We start from the raw sequence: 17,426 nt of genomic DNA, 5'->3' as shown, positions 1-17,426 counted from the left end.
CCAGAGCGCGTCCTCCCTGGCTTTACGTAGATCCGTGTTGTCCTTTTCCTGTTTATGGGGAGAGGGATATTAGTAATTTTGCGCGGATGGGATCAGGAATCGGTAGCGACGCGGGATGTCTAAAACGGGATTGTACCCTAGGGCGCAGAATATTTCCTGTTCTGAGGCAGTTCCAGATAGTCTGATCATCTGTGACCCTTTCTGTGCTTCAGTAATTTCCGCCGTATTGTGAATGCCAAGAGCTAGCAGCCGATCACTGTTGGTCTATTTTGGCAGTCCAAGGGCTTGTTTATAGACTGCGTGGATGAGGCTGCTGATCTTGCCCAGGTCAGCTTTCCTAAGATGCAGGTATGGACACATGTAAGCTATCTTGCTTATTAGGAGGGCCTGTGTTAGTTGATGTGCTTCTTTTTCTTTTACACCATGCCGCCTACTCGACTACCTTCTGAGGTGGCTATTTAGCTGCTTGGCTGTCCTCTAAAGCCGACTAATGACTTCGTGATTGTGCGTGTTCTGTTGCACCCATAGTTCGAGTATCCGAATTATGGGTACTGGCGGGACCGGGTTCTCGCCTACTTGCACGTGAATGTGAGAAGGGATATAGGAGTCTGAGCCCGTTTTGGGTTCAGATGCTGGGTTTAGATGCTGGACGCAACACAATTCAATTCGTGACAAACTGAATAGTTTGGTTATTAATGCGAAGCCTTCTCTGCTTCTCCCTTCGACTTTCCCACTACTGCTGCCACCTTGCGAAATAGCTCACACGCAGGACAGCACTCCGATCTTTACTACTGCTACAAATGTGTTGGCTGCTGGCCTTGTTTTCTACGGAATCACGCATGATACAACAAATATCGTACCTAAATGTCCTCATTGGAACGAATATACATCGTTAAGAGCAGGATTATTTTATTGAAGAGATGCGGAATAAAAAATCTGTCGCCGAAATTTCTGGCTCCAATGACAACTATAGCACAGCGTGTGACAAAAACAATACTCTTTCTGAGCAGAAATGAGCGAAAATGAATTATTTTAATGAATATTTCTCAAATCACCCCACCTAGCGACGTCCTCTGAAGGTTCCGGCAAAACTGGATATTGCGTCACACTTACCTGTCTTACTGCTTCCCGCCCGTTGCAAGCGATCACAAAGCCTCGGGGTGTCATTGAAAAGGCAGCGCCTCAAGCCCGACGCTGTGCCGTCCGTTTTCTCGAGGAAGCGCAAGCAACAGCACGTCAAAGGCGCGTTTGAAAAGAGAAGGCGAATATGTATAGCTCTGCTATCGCAAACACCAGAGATCAGCGGAGCTGGGGGAAGGCCAGTGAAGTAGTGTACACGACACAAACGCGCACCGGCAATGCGTCCCTACAGCGTCGGCCAAAGGCGCCTACTACGGCGTTCGCGATTCGCGTGGCCAAGACCGTAGTAGACGCCGCGGTTGTCTCCACTCTGTATACGGAGCGGCAGGCGAGGTGGACATCGAGGCACCCTAGCAGCCGCCGGAGAAGAACACCCCTACTCCCTCACCTCCAGTACCAGTTGCTATTGATGGAGTGCCACCGGAATGTCGTTCGTTCCGGTCGTTGCCGGTCGCTCATCGAAGGCGGAGTCATAATCTCCGCTGATGTCATCATTCTCATTAGAACTTAGCATGTTGCATGGCGCAACGCGGGAAAACAAAACAGCGCGCAGCCGGTCAATTCGCCCCGTCGCTGCTGAATGTAGATGTGACGTCAGTTCCGCCGCCTTGTTGTCGGGAGTGCGTTGCGTGTGACCCGGAGATCGCTCACAGAGCGTCAAAAATAAATCCATCCGCTCAAAAATAGCCAAATAATGACTACACGCAAGAGTAATCGTGTCTTAGGAATGCAGTTGTGGTGCTTTGGCAATATTCTTGGATTGCTATATCTGTATTCCTTTAAAGGAAACCTTTATATACATTTCCCGCAGTATGGTGCATCTGCCTCGTCCGACTCTCGCCGAGTAAAATGCCGCTTACTTTTGCACTATTTCTCTAAGATCGACTCACTCTTGTTGGCGCGTCGACCCTGGTTATAGTGTCATAGTAAAGTGGGCCGATCCCGGAGACAGCATAATGCGCGGTCGCGTGGTGGGGGTATTTGCGTCTCGCTGTCTTTCCTGGCAGGCACGTAATTGCTACGGTGCAAAACGCTGTGCAGAATATAATCATTTGCATAGTATTTAATTAACCGCTTCACGGAAGCTTCGCTTCGCACAAATTCCAACGCGTGGGTTGGATTAGCATATCTTTTTTCTTGTAATGTGCCCTAGGAAGCTGGCACTGGGGTAGATGCATGCGATGGTCACCTAATGGGACACATAAAGATGTTTATATTAAGCAGTAAAAATGTTAATCCTTATCAGGGGCCTCTGGTCTTCTGCGGCCTTGCTCTTCTACGATAATCCTGCTCACAATTAAAACGTGCGAGTAGCCGCTGATCATCCCTGCGATTCCAAGGAGGCGTCTGGTAGCATTATTTTGTCTCATTGTTGCTGCATTCCTCTTCCCCTTCATCCTCAGATGATCTTTGTGAATGTTTGATTAGGTCTTTCCTTCGTCTGTGCATACCCCCGGATATGTATGTTGCTTGACTAGGATTATGACTTGCAGTTACATTGATACCAAGTCATTACTCGTCTCTTCATGAAAGATCATAACTCCTGATTTCTTTGTGCTAAAATTAAGGCCTAGATATGTCGCTTAATTGCCGCACATGTTCGCAAGTCTCTGTTGCACACCACTGCCGCAACTCCGCGATAACCGATACGTGGAACTGCTGACGTGACAGCGTCTTTTCATTTCAGCCACCTCAAATTACCTTTTCCAATAAGCATGCGAAGTATAACTTATTATTGTACTCCAGCGCAGTAACGCATCTGACGACAGAATTTGCGTTATGATGTAAGGAGCTCTTCGGCGGCTCTTGAATCAGGTGCGAGCGCCGTCATCGAGGTAGAAGTGCACGTCCCTAACTGCCCTGCTAAGGGTTTGATGAGACCAGCTAATCTTCCATGCCTTCTAACAGGTTGTCGTGTAAGGGTTGGAGGTCGTGGTTTCTGCAGCGTGTAATGAGTCGATTTGCTGTGCCCTCCATACCTTTTGTTGTGATCGTTGTCTTTTCAGGGAGTATCCAAAATATTTGGGGCCAGTCCCCGAATTCTCTGGCTGGCACGGTATACTGGTATAAGCTTCTGCACGAGGCTGGCGTTCCTGCTGCTTAGAGGGGTCTGTTGCATAGATCAAGCCTACCCCGAGCCTGATCCAAAATTTGTCACGTACTCAAGCGACAGAGTCAGACTAGAGTCAAGCTCAACAGGGTCTTCTTTCCCCGCTGATTTTGCCAAGCCCGTTCCCTTGGCTGTGGTTTCGCTAGATAGTAGATAGGGACAGTGGGAATCTCGTTAATCCATTCATGCGCGTCACTAATTAGATGACGAGGCATTTGGCTATTCCTACTAGTTTCCACCCCATGATGGTCGAGGTGGGATAGCCGGGCTACCGGTGACCTGTCTGTAACAGGAAGAGATCCTGAACTTAGTCGGGCCCAGAATTGTCCAGGCCTCAACAGAATAGACAGACTATTTAAAAAACCGGAGTGTCCTGGTCGTGCATCCGGCAGCCCCTCGTCATCCCGGTGCAGGGTTCACCATTTCTACAGTTTGCTTATGGTGTGGATTGGCCGCGTAGACCGCAGGGACGCCCCCGGGTCAGACATGGGACGTGCAATAGGGCCGTTCCCCATGGGTGAAGCTGACCCGATTGTTCGGGCGCAGCCACAGCACCATGCAACCTCCCCACACGCGGTGCCATAGTGCCAGTGCAGCATGAGGATACAGAGCAACCGCAAGCGATTTCGGACGGCCCCTCTGGCCCTCCATAGGGTCGCCCTCCACCACTCAAGCAAAGATGTTCGTCAGTTCTGCTTACCATGGCACATCCCCTGCACCGGATTGCAGGGGGGGTAGACGACCCACGCGTAGTTTGCTGGGCGCCATAACGAATCGGTTCCGCTTTTATTGCCCCCCCTGCTGCTGCAGCCCTCCGACTCCAGGCTCGCAGCAGGAGCTCCCCCTCTTAGCCGTGCGGGCATCCGCCGCCACCCGCACGTTGCCCGTGACGCACCACGTGGAGGTGGGGAGAGCTCATGTCCAGAGGCCGCGACTCCACCTAAGCTGGATTACACGGACGCGCAACCGTCCGCATCGTTCAGGCACCTCTGGATCATGAATGTTGTCGGAGACCGACTTACGAGAAATTCCGACTTCCGCGCTGTGGCCTCCAGTGAGCTGGATGACAGGGGCGCGCAACCTATCCCCAGCCCTAACAGCACGGTTTAAGAACTCTCACTCAAGGACGCAGATCCATGCCAAGGCCTCCTTGTAGCTGGATTACAAGGGCGTGCCAAAACCCCCAGCCATTTTGACATGGTAAAAGTTCACCTGGGATTTACCCGGTGAACACGGTGGTAAGTCATCCTTGGATGTAAGCCGGTGTACTCAAATTCATCCGACTTCATTCGTGTGTGCGTTGATCAACACCTTGCCCCCAGGCAATGGGTTACAGAGGCTCGCCACAAACCTCCGGCAGGGACCACCCAAGGGATAGTACAACACCACACTGCGCCACCCAAGAGAGTCATTGTTACTCCCGCCGTTTACCCGCGCTTTTCTGAATTTCTTCACGTTGACATTTAGAGCACTGGGCAGAAATCACATTGCGTCAGCACCGTCAACGGCCCTCGCAATGCTTTGTTTTAATTAGACAGTCGGATTCCCCCGGTCCGTGCCAGTTCTGAGTTGGCTGTTTTCTGCCGGCCGAAGCAAGAACCTCAGGCGCGAAGCCCACGGAAAATGCACAGCTGTGGCTTTCCACAGGAAGGTCCCGACGCTGGTCCGGGCTCGGCCGCACCGCTTTTTACGGCGGCGAGCCTCGCCCAGTCCCGGTGCAGTGCCGTTCCTGCTTCTGGACCCCAGCCCGACCGGCTCAGCCCTCAGAGCCAATCCTTTTCCCAAGGTTACGGATCCGTTTTGCCGACTTCCCTTACCTACATTGGTCTATCGACTAGAGGCTGTTCACCTTGGAGACCAGCTGCGGATGTGGGTACGGTCCGGCACGAAAATCACACTCCCTCACTCGGATTTTCAAGGGCCGACAGGAGCGCACCGGACAGCGCAAGAGCCGCACTGCTCTACGGAGCCACCGTCCCTATCTCGGGGTGAACCCATTCCAGGGACTCGATCTCCTTACAGAGAAAAGAAAACTCTTCCCGGGGCTCCCATCGGCGTCTCCGAGCTGGTTTGCGTTGCCGCACTGGGTCCCAAAGGACCGATCTCCGTAGCCGGGTTCGGGACTGTTAACCCGATTCCCTTTTGGTTGCAGCGGGGCGTCTCCGATTCACAGACTGAGCTGCACAAACGCGCCCGCTTCTGAAAGGATTTCTCCTTTCCCTAAGGACCGACTGACCCATGTTCAACTGCTGTTCACATGGAACCCTTCTCCACTTCAGTCCTCAAGGTTCTCACTTGAGTATTTGCTACTACCACCAAGATCTGCACCAGCGGCGGCTCCAGGCGGGCTCACGCCCGACACCTTCAACGCCCACCGCTGCGGCCCTCCTACTCGTCGCGGCTTAGCACCCCCACATTTCGTGCTTTTCTGCCGGCGACGGCCGGGGATAGGCGCGACGCTAGAGCGCCATCCATTTTCGGGGCTAATTGCTTCGGCAGGTGAGTTGTTACACACTCCTTAGCGGATTCCGACTTCCATGGCCACCGTCCTGCTGTCTTAAGCAACCAACACCCTTCATGGGTTCTCATGAGCGTCCCGACTCGGGCGCCTTACCCCGGCGTTTGGTTCATCCCACAGCGCCAGTTCTGCTTACCAAAAGTGGCCCACTTGGCACTCTCATCGCAGCGGGAGGCCTCAACCCAGAAGGCCTCCCGTACACCCATTGAAAGTTTGAGAATAGGTTGAGGACGTTTCGACCCCAATGCCTCTAATCATTCGCTTTACCAGGTGTGACTGCTCTCCCATCGAGCGCCAGCTATCCTGAGGGAAACTTCGGAGGGAACCAGCTACTAGATGGTTCGATTGGTCTTTCGCCCCTATACCCAGGTCGGACGATCGATTTGCACGTCAGAATCGCTTCGGACCTCCACCAGAGTTTCCTCTGGCCTCGTCCTGCCCGGGCATAGTTCACCATCTTTCGGGTGCCAACGTGTGCGCTCTCGCTCCGCCCCGGCGACGAGTGAGCGCCTGGGACGGGCCGTTGCTGCTCCCTTTTTCGGACCCCTGTGCGGTCCGGGATCGCAACGCAGCCCGCAAGGGGCCTTCACGTTTCATTGCGCCATTGGGTTTCGAGAGACCCATTGACTCGCGCACATGTTAGACTCCTTGGTCCGTACTCAAGCGACGTACTCAAGCGACAAATGACCGTCTTTTGATGTTGAGTCTTCAAGTATCAGCACTACGCACAGTATATTAGTCGCTTTTGTAACAACAGTAGCCCATGCTCCCTCTGGGAGATTGATCAGTAACCTGGCAGCACAAATATTTTTAAAAATGGACTCGCGATCCCGGGCCTGCGTAAGTTGATGTCCAGCGAAGCTGATGAAAACCACTACTACAACTGCTGAGGGGGTATACAATGTTTTATTGCTTTAGAGTAACGGCAGTAATGGGAGTAATGGTAATTTTGATTGCTGCCCATAGCAGTGCTGAAACGGCACTGAAACCTGTTGCTAGGCTGGTTATTTTATGTACTAAAGGCTAGGGACGTCATTGCCGACGTCGCTAGCTGCAGTCGTCGCGGCAGCTTGCGCAACAGTAATATTTACCGGGAAACGTATGCGGGGAGCGCTACGTGCTTCGCATTGTTATCAGGAGTGCCTTATCATCGATTATGTGGTTCGGAGGCTTGTTTTGTGCTTGTTCTTTATTGAAACGGATGCGGTTCTGTATGTTGCATGCGTGACTCCAAAGAATGTATGCACTGTTCGCTTCACTTTGCTGAGTGCTTGAAGCCTCGATCTACCTTACGGGGGTACGAGCCCTGCACTGCCGCCGGGATCGGCCCCTATTTTTGCAAACGGATGCGAACACGAAAAATGCCGGCCAATTAGAGGCTAACAACGTCGCTGTCAAAAATGTTTAAATTTAACAGCAATATAAACACATCTTACGCGTCCGCGTGCGGTCTGAAGAGTCTTCGTCGTGTTCTTCCTTAGTCAATTCTGGTGCACTTGGTGGCAATATAATCAAAAATATCTCTTTCCAGAATGACGGTGCATGTACCTGACACATTAAGCTTTCTTGAGTGGTCGAAATCGATTAAAGTATTTCCATGCTTCCTGCAGATTCAAGTTGGTCCTGGGGAGGCTGCAGCGTCGATATCAAGTACGCAGAACATTTTTCGCGCCGGCTGCTCATCGGCAAGGTTGAAGCAATCAGAGACCTAAACGCCGCGATGAATAGGCACAACAACAACGTCGGAAGAGCGGTGAGTGCTCGACTGCGATTGGGAAGAAGTCTTGACTGGGACGTAACCTTCGCTGCGTGGTTCTGTATTTGTGTAGAAGCTACTCGTTCATTTTGTTTTGTTTTGGTTTTAATTACTAAACGTGTAGCACCATATAGTATTACTTAAAGTTCAGGCGTACGCGCGTTAGAGAGGCGAGAAAATGGACGAAATTCTCTATATGTACCTATGGTTCAATATGCAAAAGAACGAATGTAGTCAAATTTTTTGTAGGGATTCGAAAGGCTAAAACGATTTATTAGCAGAGAGGAATACGCTTCTTGCGTAACGCACATTAAAACCAGTGCCAGAAGGCGCTGGTTCACGAAGTAACGCTGTCTGTACGGTCGCGTTGTCTTCATGTTTCTCTCTCAGAAACTCGTGCCCAGAGGCGTCGTTAGCACTGCTCTTACTCACAGGCAAGCACATGCTTGAGTAAATACAAGTCGCATTATCCGATGGTGGTACCTAGTAGGGATACGATGAAGACGGTATATGATTGATGCGAAAAAGTCGCGAGACGTACGATGCGACTCGAAGATAATATTTACAAAGAGACATTTAGAGTTTGCTCAAAAACCAAATAAACGAGAAAGAACTAGACCCCGCGACTCTCCAAGAACGATTCCCTGTCGACAGGGCCGAAGGTGCGAAGCACGCCTGCGAGACGCGAACGAGACGATGGAACTGACCGAGGCTGACGGAGCCGATGCTACATTGCACCGCATTACAGATAAGAACTCATTTTCGCAACCCCCCGGTAATTATAGCGCTTGCAGGAAAAAATATCATTTCTCACTGAATGTCTGAACATTGAAAGTCTAAACTTTCATCCTCAGTGAATCTCTTGTCAAGTAAAAAGAAAAACGAGCTAATTGCCCCTGCCTTACAGCGGGCTTCCGTTGGCTTAGTGATTCAGTCGCACCTGCGCAGCCGCGTTTTGTATCTCGCGGTCATCATACGCTAGCTGATTGCAACTTCGGAACTATACCAGTCCGCGTTAAAAGCATGTGCCATCCTGAGTACGCAAAGTCGAGAGATTGCATTGGCGTTCCTATCATTATCTTCCCACAAAGGCTTCCTCAAGCCCCTGCAAGAAAAAAAAGGAACTATGCGGAGCACCAACATATTTTCTAGAATGTCTTGAAACTGCTGGTATTCTAGTAATTCCCACCAAATAGACGTCGGTTGAGCACTGATCGGTTTCAATTCCCAAATTGCAGCGCTTAATGTCACAATCTCAAATTTAAGTTTAAACAATACACTTTATTAAAGATTATCTCACTATTTCTTACTTTGGCCAGTGCAATCGGTGCATTGCCGAAAAGATAATCTACTTATCCCTACTGCATAACTTCTAAGATGCGCTTAATCTTCCCTGAAACACCTGTATTCACTGAGTGTGTACATCAGCCAGTCCAACGCAATCCACGCCTTGAAGGCTGGCTTCTTCACAATAAGAGCTTGTGTGAGGAGAAGCGCGCTTCTTAATGTGAACCGCGAACGTTATCGCGCAGGCAGTAGCCGTTGCAATAAATTAATTAATTAATTAATTAATTGATTTCAGGACCGGTCATACGCATCCTTGACACTGAGGAGGCCCATGATTAGTCTAAGGCACGCTTACATTTAAGCTGCCATATGAAAAAAAAAAGAAATCGCGTCTTGTTGCTGCCATTGTTTGTAAAAGGAAATGAGCGAAATTAAATTCTGTTGCACTATTTGCCTAATTTGAGGGAAATCTGCAACGTCGAGTCGACCACGAGTATGGACCGAAACGAGCGCCCAGGCGTTCTCGGGAGGCACCTGCTGAAAATGATTTTAAGCTGCACTACTGAGCCGGGTTCATTGGATAGCGAAGGTCTAAAACCTGGCAACCGTGATTGCTGGCGTACGATGGTTTATTGGCAAGTCTCCTGCCATTATCGCGTACTGACGCCCGCGGTTAAAACGATGTTCTATATACACCCGCCGCCATGGTCTTGAGTGGCGTCGGCTAACACTCCCAGGCTTAGGTTTACTGCACGCACACAAATACCTAAGAACGTGAACTAACGGACAGTTATAGCACGCGTAATGCGGTAGATGCAGGTTCGGCTTCCACCGAGAGGCAAGTTGCCTTTTCTTCCACTTTAATTTCTATTGTCCTCTGATGATAACATGAATGACGAATGAACTTCACATTCATAATTATTTCGGCATTTCAATTTTAAGAAGTTCACTTCCCCTACACTCTCCTTAGCTTTATTGTCTGTTGGATTCATATGGCGCGCATATAACATATCCGATTTTAATTTTATTTATAACCATTTTAATCGCATGAAGCACATGCTGCAATTCGGCCTATGTAGGTGGATTTCCTGAAGAGGAGGCCATCGCTGCATAAGAAATCGAAATGTTCCGGTAGCTAATTAAAAGATGCCGATAATATTTTATTACGCTTTAGAGCACACGTTGAAAAAGCGAAATTGAAGCCGAGCAGAAATGAAATCGTGTCTGCTTAGCTGAAATTGTAAGGCTAGCAGCACATGCGAGTATTCGTCCCTATAAAACATGCTACAAAATAATATATTGGTGTTCCAGTGATGGCTGACTAAAAGACATTTTTTTTTTTGTCAACTGACTTTTTTGGTCAGAAAAGCAAGAACTGCATCGTCTTTCTTTAAAGGGATTCACAACTGGCCAGGATGTTTTGTGAGACGTTGATGGAAATGAAATGACCATGCTTTATAGTGGCAGAATCCGGCACGCTGTTCACGATTTAAGTAGAAATGATAATTTTAAGTTGCTAAACAAAGTCTCAAAAACCACTAAGTGGCGCGAAATGGAGGTGAAGCCTTGGTAATTCGGATGTAGTATATCAGATTACTGTACGTAAGTCGACTGTTATTAGCAACCGCATAGGTATTGCTTAAGATTGCAGTTGGTATATTATTAGGCTTTTTCGCTTTATTCTATGCCCGTATTGCGAAGTAAAAAAACTCCACGCTACCTAGCGGGGCTCGCGTCCCTCAAAGCATGGCGGAGCACATGATTGCTGTTGTACGCGCGCGAAATTCTGAGCCCGCATGCCGGCTGAGATACTTTGTTCCAGCTTGCTCAATACTTCGAGAGACGACGTGCTTCGGAAATCAAAAGTGTGGCTACGGCAACACGCTGAACTGCGTGTCACGTGTAAAATCGTCGTTTCACTTTAGGGAACTTTACTCGGCTTAGCTCAAAGACGTCCTTGACTTGTTAATGACAAGAGCTCTTGGACAGGAAACCACGAAAACACGCTGCTATTATTGTAAAAATAATTTAACACTTCGGAAAACATGAATCGCAGGAACACCGGCTTGACAAACAAAATTATACTTCCTCACAGCTCTGACGGCATCTGCTTCCTACCGATGAATGCGCATAATCGCTATCACGCTCGTATATCACTGTACACCATGCTTCCAGGGAACGAGTACATCCTCACTGCAGATCCAAAAATTGTAATAACAAAAGTTGCACGGCGTTTTCCGCGTTACCACTGCATGTAAAAATAAAAAAGGGGGGTACCATAAAAACTGCTCGTCAGTTCCTTTAAATATCGCGAAATTTATTGTGAATTCTGAGAAAAAAAGCGAGCTACGGCAAAACGCACCGTGCCACATGGATGCACTTGTCCTTGCAGGCGGTACGAAAGTCACTACTGCGCGCCTGCAAATGTCACGGCCCGTCGGGCACGTGCACCACGAAGACTTGCTGGTTGCAACCGGGCGAACTGTCTGCCGTCGGACGGAGGCTGCGGAAAGCGTACGACCGGGCCCAACTGGTGAAGGTCAACCGCGGCGTGCCTAAATGGCCCGAGGCGAAGAGAGTCCTGGTTTACGCCGTACCGGCGGACAACTACTGCCTGCCGAACCGCAGCCTCGACACCACTGGCACCTACGGCCGTGAGTGCTCACGGTAGGCACCGGCTTGGTGGTCCTTCGATTCACTAAGTTCACACATTACTTTCAGCGACACACAAAGGGTCTATACTTCTGTGGAACATTGTGATGGCCGAATAAATACGGAGAACTGAAATACAAGAAGCGGTTCGAGCGTTTTCACGATTTAGAGAATTTAGATGAAAAGACGCGTAGGCACGAAGTCCTTAAACACGGCCTAGGCGCCGGATGGAGGGCTTACATTTTCTGTGAGCTCCATCCAACGGCCCACATTCCCCCCTATATGTTCCCTTTATCCAATGACCCCGTGTATAGCCCGACTACAATTTTGAAGATGGCTCCGCAACAGGGACAAAAGTTTCTCATGTTTTGCGTTCCAGGCAGAGTGGCGAGAACCTGATATAGGAATCTTGTCTTGCCCTGCCACAGCATTTTAATTCATCACGCAAGCATGGCGAAAATCAGCAAAAACCTTGTCTGAGTGCCAAATTCAGTAGTTAACCTTATAAACAATAGATAATATTTTCAAGGTTACCCTAAATGAAGCCCTTTGTCCTGGACGTTTTCTACGAATGAGTTGTCCTTCAGCGATTCTTTAGCCAATATTTCACGCATGTATTGTGACGGCACACCTAGTTTAATGCAATAGCGTTATACATATCAAAACTTGGCCGTCAGTGTTGTACTCTGGTTTTTAACGCGGGGCGGATGAGGGCCGATTCAGGGAACAGTATATGGTATATATGTTCAAAGACATGGGTAGGCTGATCCTTATACCAGTACACGACTGTGTTCTCGTAAGGCTTTTTATGTGCTAAAGTTGTGCAGATCCAAACTTCGGCAATGTCGGGTGGTATGTCCTCAACGGAGCACTAGCGGGGCGAGAGGGAAGGAGTGATATTATCGGTGTAACGTAGCGCGGCGCGCGACAGGAGAAGCGACGGCGAGCATGATGGCTGGCGCAAGGCGTTTGATCTGCCACGCGTATATGTTATTGCCGTGTTCAGCACACTTGCCGCTGTAAACACCATACCCCGCTACGCATATTCGCTTTTCTTAAAGAGAGAAGTTTGCGTGTGTGCGCCGGGAAAACCTTCAGCTCGCCCCGTGTCCAGCGGTGTTCTGCAGGGGTGTGCATTGAGCCCCTTGTTCAAATTGGTGTCGGCTCACCTCCCTTTGTGCGTCACCGTGAACAGGCCCTTCCCTGCTCGCGTAATTGCTATTTATGCGGACGATGTCACGCCAGCTGCTCGAAGCCCCATCACATGTGCTGTGCGCGTGTGACGCTGCGTTCAGTGCACGCCCTATGTGGCCACCCACTACTTACATAGTGTAGGCCTGAGCATCTCTGCATCCACGATCGAGGCAGTGGTTGTGCGCTTTCGCGCGGCTGCATGCAGGAGTATTTCTCGTTTGTGCGTCGGCGACAACCAGTTGCCGCGGCAAACATCATTCCGTTCTACTAAGCCGAGGATAACTCGCCGCGTCTCCTGGAGCTATGGTATCACTAAGTTGAATATGGAGACGCGCTGAGCTCTGGGCGTCGTGTGCCGCATACTTTCTCGCGGACAGAGCTGCTTCCCCAAGCTTACCGTTCGCATCTACGACGCCCTGGCTTCATTCCCATCGTTGGCTTTCTGCATTCCCTAAGCTGTTAAGTGCACATTTGGCCATATCATCGGACATCAAACAGCAGACGTCTGCCCCACAGCACGTGCGAAGGATGCGGCACTCAGTTTGTACAGGGTATCGACTCGCAATACAGTCTCCGCGACTATGACATGCGATGCACCAGTTGCGGAGAAACATGCCGTTCTAGAATTTCTACCTACCCAAGAAAACAAGCAGCATATAAGAAAGAGGGAGGGAGGGAGGGAGGGAGGGAGGGAGGGAGGGAGGGAGGGAGGGAGGGAAAGAGGGAGGGAGGGTAAAGCAGGAACGTTAACCAGTCAAAAAAAGCATGCTTTGCTACCCTGCACAGGGAGAAAGTGAAGAGGAATCTAAGTAGATAGAAAAGGGAAAATATTATTAGCGAAGTAAAAATCGGCGCGCAAACACTTATAACAGTATCCTCATTAGCACGCGTACAGTCAAATAGTACGCTGAGCTTTCCTAATGGGAAACCGGCCCCATTCTATTCACGATACACTGCATCAATAAACGACAAAATAATCCACAACAGTGCATCATTATGCAATGGTTACCAATTAGCCACTCTGACAGCACAGGAATGAGGGCCAGATGCTGGCCCACATAGGGCCTGTGTTTCGATAACGTTGGCCCCGACATTGTCCCCGTTTACAGGGCTACTTGGATAACATTGAAGGAAATGAAAACGCCCAGGCTCTATTCCATGCAAACATTTCAGCGCCATCTCCCTAGTGGAAAGACCCATTCACAATTACAAGAGTACTAAAACAAATAGCCTCAGGCAAGCGTGTCTGAAGATTAGAGGGCTGGCACGAACAAGAAACAACCTTCCCAGCTACACACCAAACTTCAAAACATGCAATGCTACTGTCATATGATTCCAGGCCCAAACACGCTGTCCATTCACACAAAACATCCTTCACTGCATACCTGGAAAAGATGGCTTCCTCAAAAAGATTACATAGGCAGTCTGTACACGCGCTCCATTCAATCTTTACGACACTACCTAATAACCTACACATTGGGCAGTGTCTGACTGATCCAATACCAGCCAACGTGGCCGTGTTAGCGGAGCTCACCACGGCCTTTGGCTCAACTTATCAGATGAGTCGGATCAGCCCCAATTAAGAGACAACACCATCATCATCAACGTCGCATCTTCCTCCCAACCTTGTATCACCCCTTACCATCCTAACCCACACTAGCCCCGGACAGGGGGCCGGAAGCCAATAAATGTTATTTGTCTCGGTGTGGACCAGCGCAAGGCCCAGTGGATATGCTTGGGCGTCCGAAGAGCCTCACAATTTTCCAACTACTCTCCTCCTACCCGCGCGTGCACGCAAACACGCACGCACGCACGCACGCATCTACTCCAGAATTCGGGGACGCCTTTGTCACCCCTGAAGCCACGCTGCATTTGCTGCGTTCTCAACGGGTCGTATAAAAGGTGATGTTTCAATAATTTGTGGTGTTCTCGAGAAATTAAGGCTTCGTGTTGTAATTATGGAGTCGACAGCTACCTAAAGAAGCAAGAACAAAAAAAAAGCGCGACACAAGAATGTGTCGGTACTCTTTTGTAATAAAAAAGTACGAATGGCGCAACAAGTCTTGGACTTGCATAGCCGGAAACGTGTTGATCGTGGTAATGTATTACAATATAGCATTCGTCGCCCCCTTTTATCACTTGCAGCAGGACTGGCAGTGGCGTCTCCCGGACGGAACGCGACAGCTGCAAAAACCTGTGCTACAACTGCGGTTATGGCGTCAGGCAGGTGGCGGTGACGACCAGGAGCTCGTGCAACTGCCGGTTTCTCTGGTGCTGCTCGGTCAAGTGCGACAGCTGCGACATCAACGTGACCAAGTACTTCTGCCACTGAGCTACCTGCCTTGTCGCGCCCCGCCCCGTGCGTACGCGCCCTTTGCTGTTGACTCCCAAAGTACCGCCATCGTGCTGCTCCTGCAACATCTGTGAACACTGTTGCCCGTGCCACGGTGTGCACCTGCGGCACCGACCTGGGATCAGGACGAGCCTTAGCCGTTTCGCTATGAGGTTATACGGACGCTCGCCGTTAGTATTACAAGACGGCTTCAAGCCTGGCATTCGTATCACAGCAACAGCTGTTAGGAGACACACGGGTGATTCCGCGTGCGAACCAACGCACGACTAGCAGTACCAGGTACAGCACCGAACTAGTTGCCAAAAGTCGGAACTGTCATCTTTCTGACGCACGGCACGGCGCATCGCACGGCGCTAAGTGAACTATAGTGCATGCACTGTAGCGTCGAACCTAGTACCTTCTACTTGTTATGGACTCATGTGCAATGTATATGCGCGGTATCGCAAAAATATCGCAAGAAAGAATGAAAGAAAGAAAGTTAGCGCGTGCGCTACTTTAATAATGTTGTGCTAATGACGCTATATGTTTATTTATTTCCCTTTTCCGTCGCGCAACCGCATTTGCATATTTTCGTTTTGTATCGTTGTGTGTTTTGTACGTGTGTCTCTACTGACTACTGCCATCATAAATGACTTGATTTCGTTTCGCTACTTGTGTGGAGTGGTAAAAGTACACCATCTTATGTGACGCGCATATACCTTTGATTCTCAGCAAAGTGTGAAGGATCCGCTCTTTGGCCTAATCATGCGCAATCTTTGTCAATAATTTTCAAGCCACAGAGTGTATAACTGGACCTCTCGTCGGACTACGTGCTGGAGCCCGTGTGGAACTTTATTTAAACCACATGAGATTGAAGTGGCCAGCACGTGCTCCTTTTCTTCCAGAGCTTCCAAGCCGCGTGCGTGTTATAAAAGCCCTGCAAAAGTGCCGGGCGACAGATATTTACACTCGCGGAGTAGCTTCTAAACTTGACAAAGACTATGCAGTATTTGGGGACAAAAGTAACGGAAACGCGAAAACCGTGAGAAACTGCAATTACCTTGCGGCGTAAGCGCATCCTGGAATAGAGACGTGTGTGGTGCGGTGGCCTCGCGCATACATCTCTTGCACCTAAAATGCATGCCCAATACGCACCGCAATGCAGGTGTATCAGGTTAGCCGTTGTCCGGTTGCTTTGGTCTCAGCATGTTCCCGTCACCGGAAAGATTGACAGCAATCCAGTGCAAATTCATATTGAGATTTCCAGCACATGTTTGATCACTTGCCTGTATTCATTTGTGTAAGCTTCACACTCATTTTATAGTTCATATGTTTACTTTCCATTTCGGATACGTTGCAATAGCATTGATACTTGTCTCCTTGTTAAGTGTTGTAATTACGCTCACGTTGATTCCGGTTAGTTTGTTAGAGCGATGTGTCGGACCACCCAAGATATAGGTTTTCCTCTTTTTTTTTACGTAATAGTAATAAAGGGCTGGTTGCCGTTGTGACCTTTGTGTGGATGGCTTTGTCTAGTTGATAAGTTCACATGAAATGATGAACATGCACTACGAAGACATTTAAAGTTTATTTCCGCACAGCGGTTTAAATACATCACCAAAGGTATTTTATGCAATTCTCTAGAAATTATGAGTTGCCGCTGCGATGCCTCTAATGTTTGTGCTCTAGTGGCATTGCAGCAATATATGACATTTCCTCCAATTATGAATTAGGTAAACTGTGCTAAGTAGTCGGGCATGACTTAAACCAAGCTTGCTTTTTAAACGCACGACGAACGTGTGAAAACGGATATGTAACTAAGTACCAAGTACAAGATTTGCTTAACATTTCGCGTTTTCGTCACTTGCGTAAAGAGATTATCCGCTTTTCGTATGAAAAGTGACGTTCGTAAAGAGCGCACCAGTGAGTTCCGATGCCAGAAAACCGGCCAAACGCCCATCGAAGCGCCACCGTTTACATACCAACGCGAACCATCGACCGCCCATTGACAGGCTTTTGCTGGTTATGAAATATCTAGAACCTCAATTAGTAGGGCGGACGAAAATAGTAGACAAAGCAGACAAAGTTGCAGACGTGCTGCAATGCTGACCTGGTGGTGCCCCAGCTGATGTCATTGGAGCGCCGTTAGCCGCGCCTCCATCGGTTCCCTAATAGTCCATTTATAGCAGAGGCAGAAATATTTGAAGTGCCGCGAACCCATTATTTCTGGAGACCAGCGTCACCGCCAACATGGACACACTCTCCGCTCTCCCCGTCTAGCCTCTGCAAGCGAAATTTCTTCCCTGTGCTCTCCCATACCAGAGCCGGAGTATCGCGCGACAAATACGTCTCGGGCCCCGCCTTCTTATTTTTCCCTCTCTCGCACGTTTTTCCTGAGGGGTGCACTTCCGGTGGCGGTCTCGCGCGCGAGCTGTTG

At 49.4% G+C, this 17,426-nt stretch overlaps 1 protein-coding gene across 1 annotated transcript in view; it reads left to right on the top strand.

Moving 5' to 3' along the window:
• The window catches only part of LOC135897814 (protein Wnt-8b-like), a 28,840-nt gene extending 12,340 nt beyond the window's left edge, over positions 1 to 16,500 (top strand). The window contains exons 5-7 of the mRNA XM_065426518.2: positions 7,379 to 7,521; positions 11,204 to 11,478; positions 14,803 to 16,500. Of these exons, the coding sequence (XP_065282590.2) occupies positions 7,379 to 7,521; positions 11,204 to 11,478; positions 14,803 to 14,989 (605 nt within the window). The 3' untranslated portion in view covers positions 14,990 to 16,500. The remainder of the gene's footprint in view (positions 1 to 7,378; positions 7,522 to 11,203; positions 11,479 to 14,802) is intronic.
• The last annotated feature ends 926 nt before the right edge of the window (positions 16,501 to 17,426 follow it).

Source organism: Dermacentor albipictus, chromosome 1 (genome assembly GCF_038994185.2).
Source record: "Dermacentor albipictus isolate Rhodes 1998 colony chromosome 1, USDA_Dalb.pri_finalv2, whole genome shotgun sequence".
NCBI lineage: Eukaryota > Metazoa > Arthropoda > Arachnida > Ixodida > Ixodidae > Dermacentor > Dermacentor albipictus.
The sequence above is the reverse complement of the archived record's forward strand: the minus strand, read 5'-3'. Positions and strand labels throughout refer to the sequence as shown.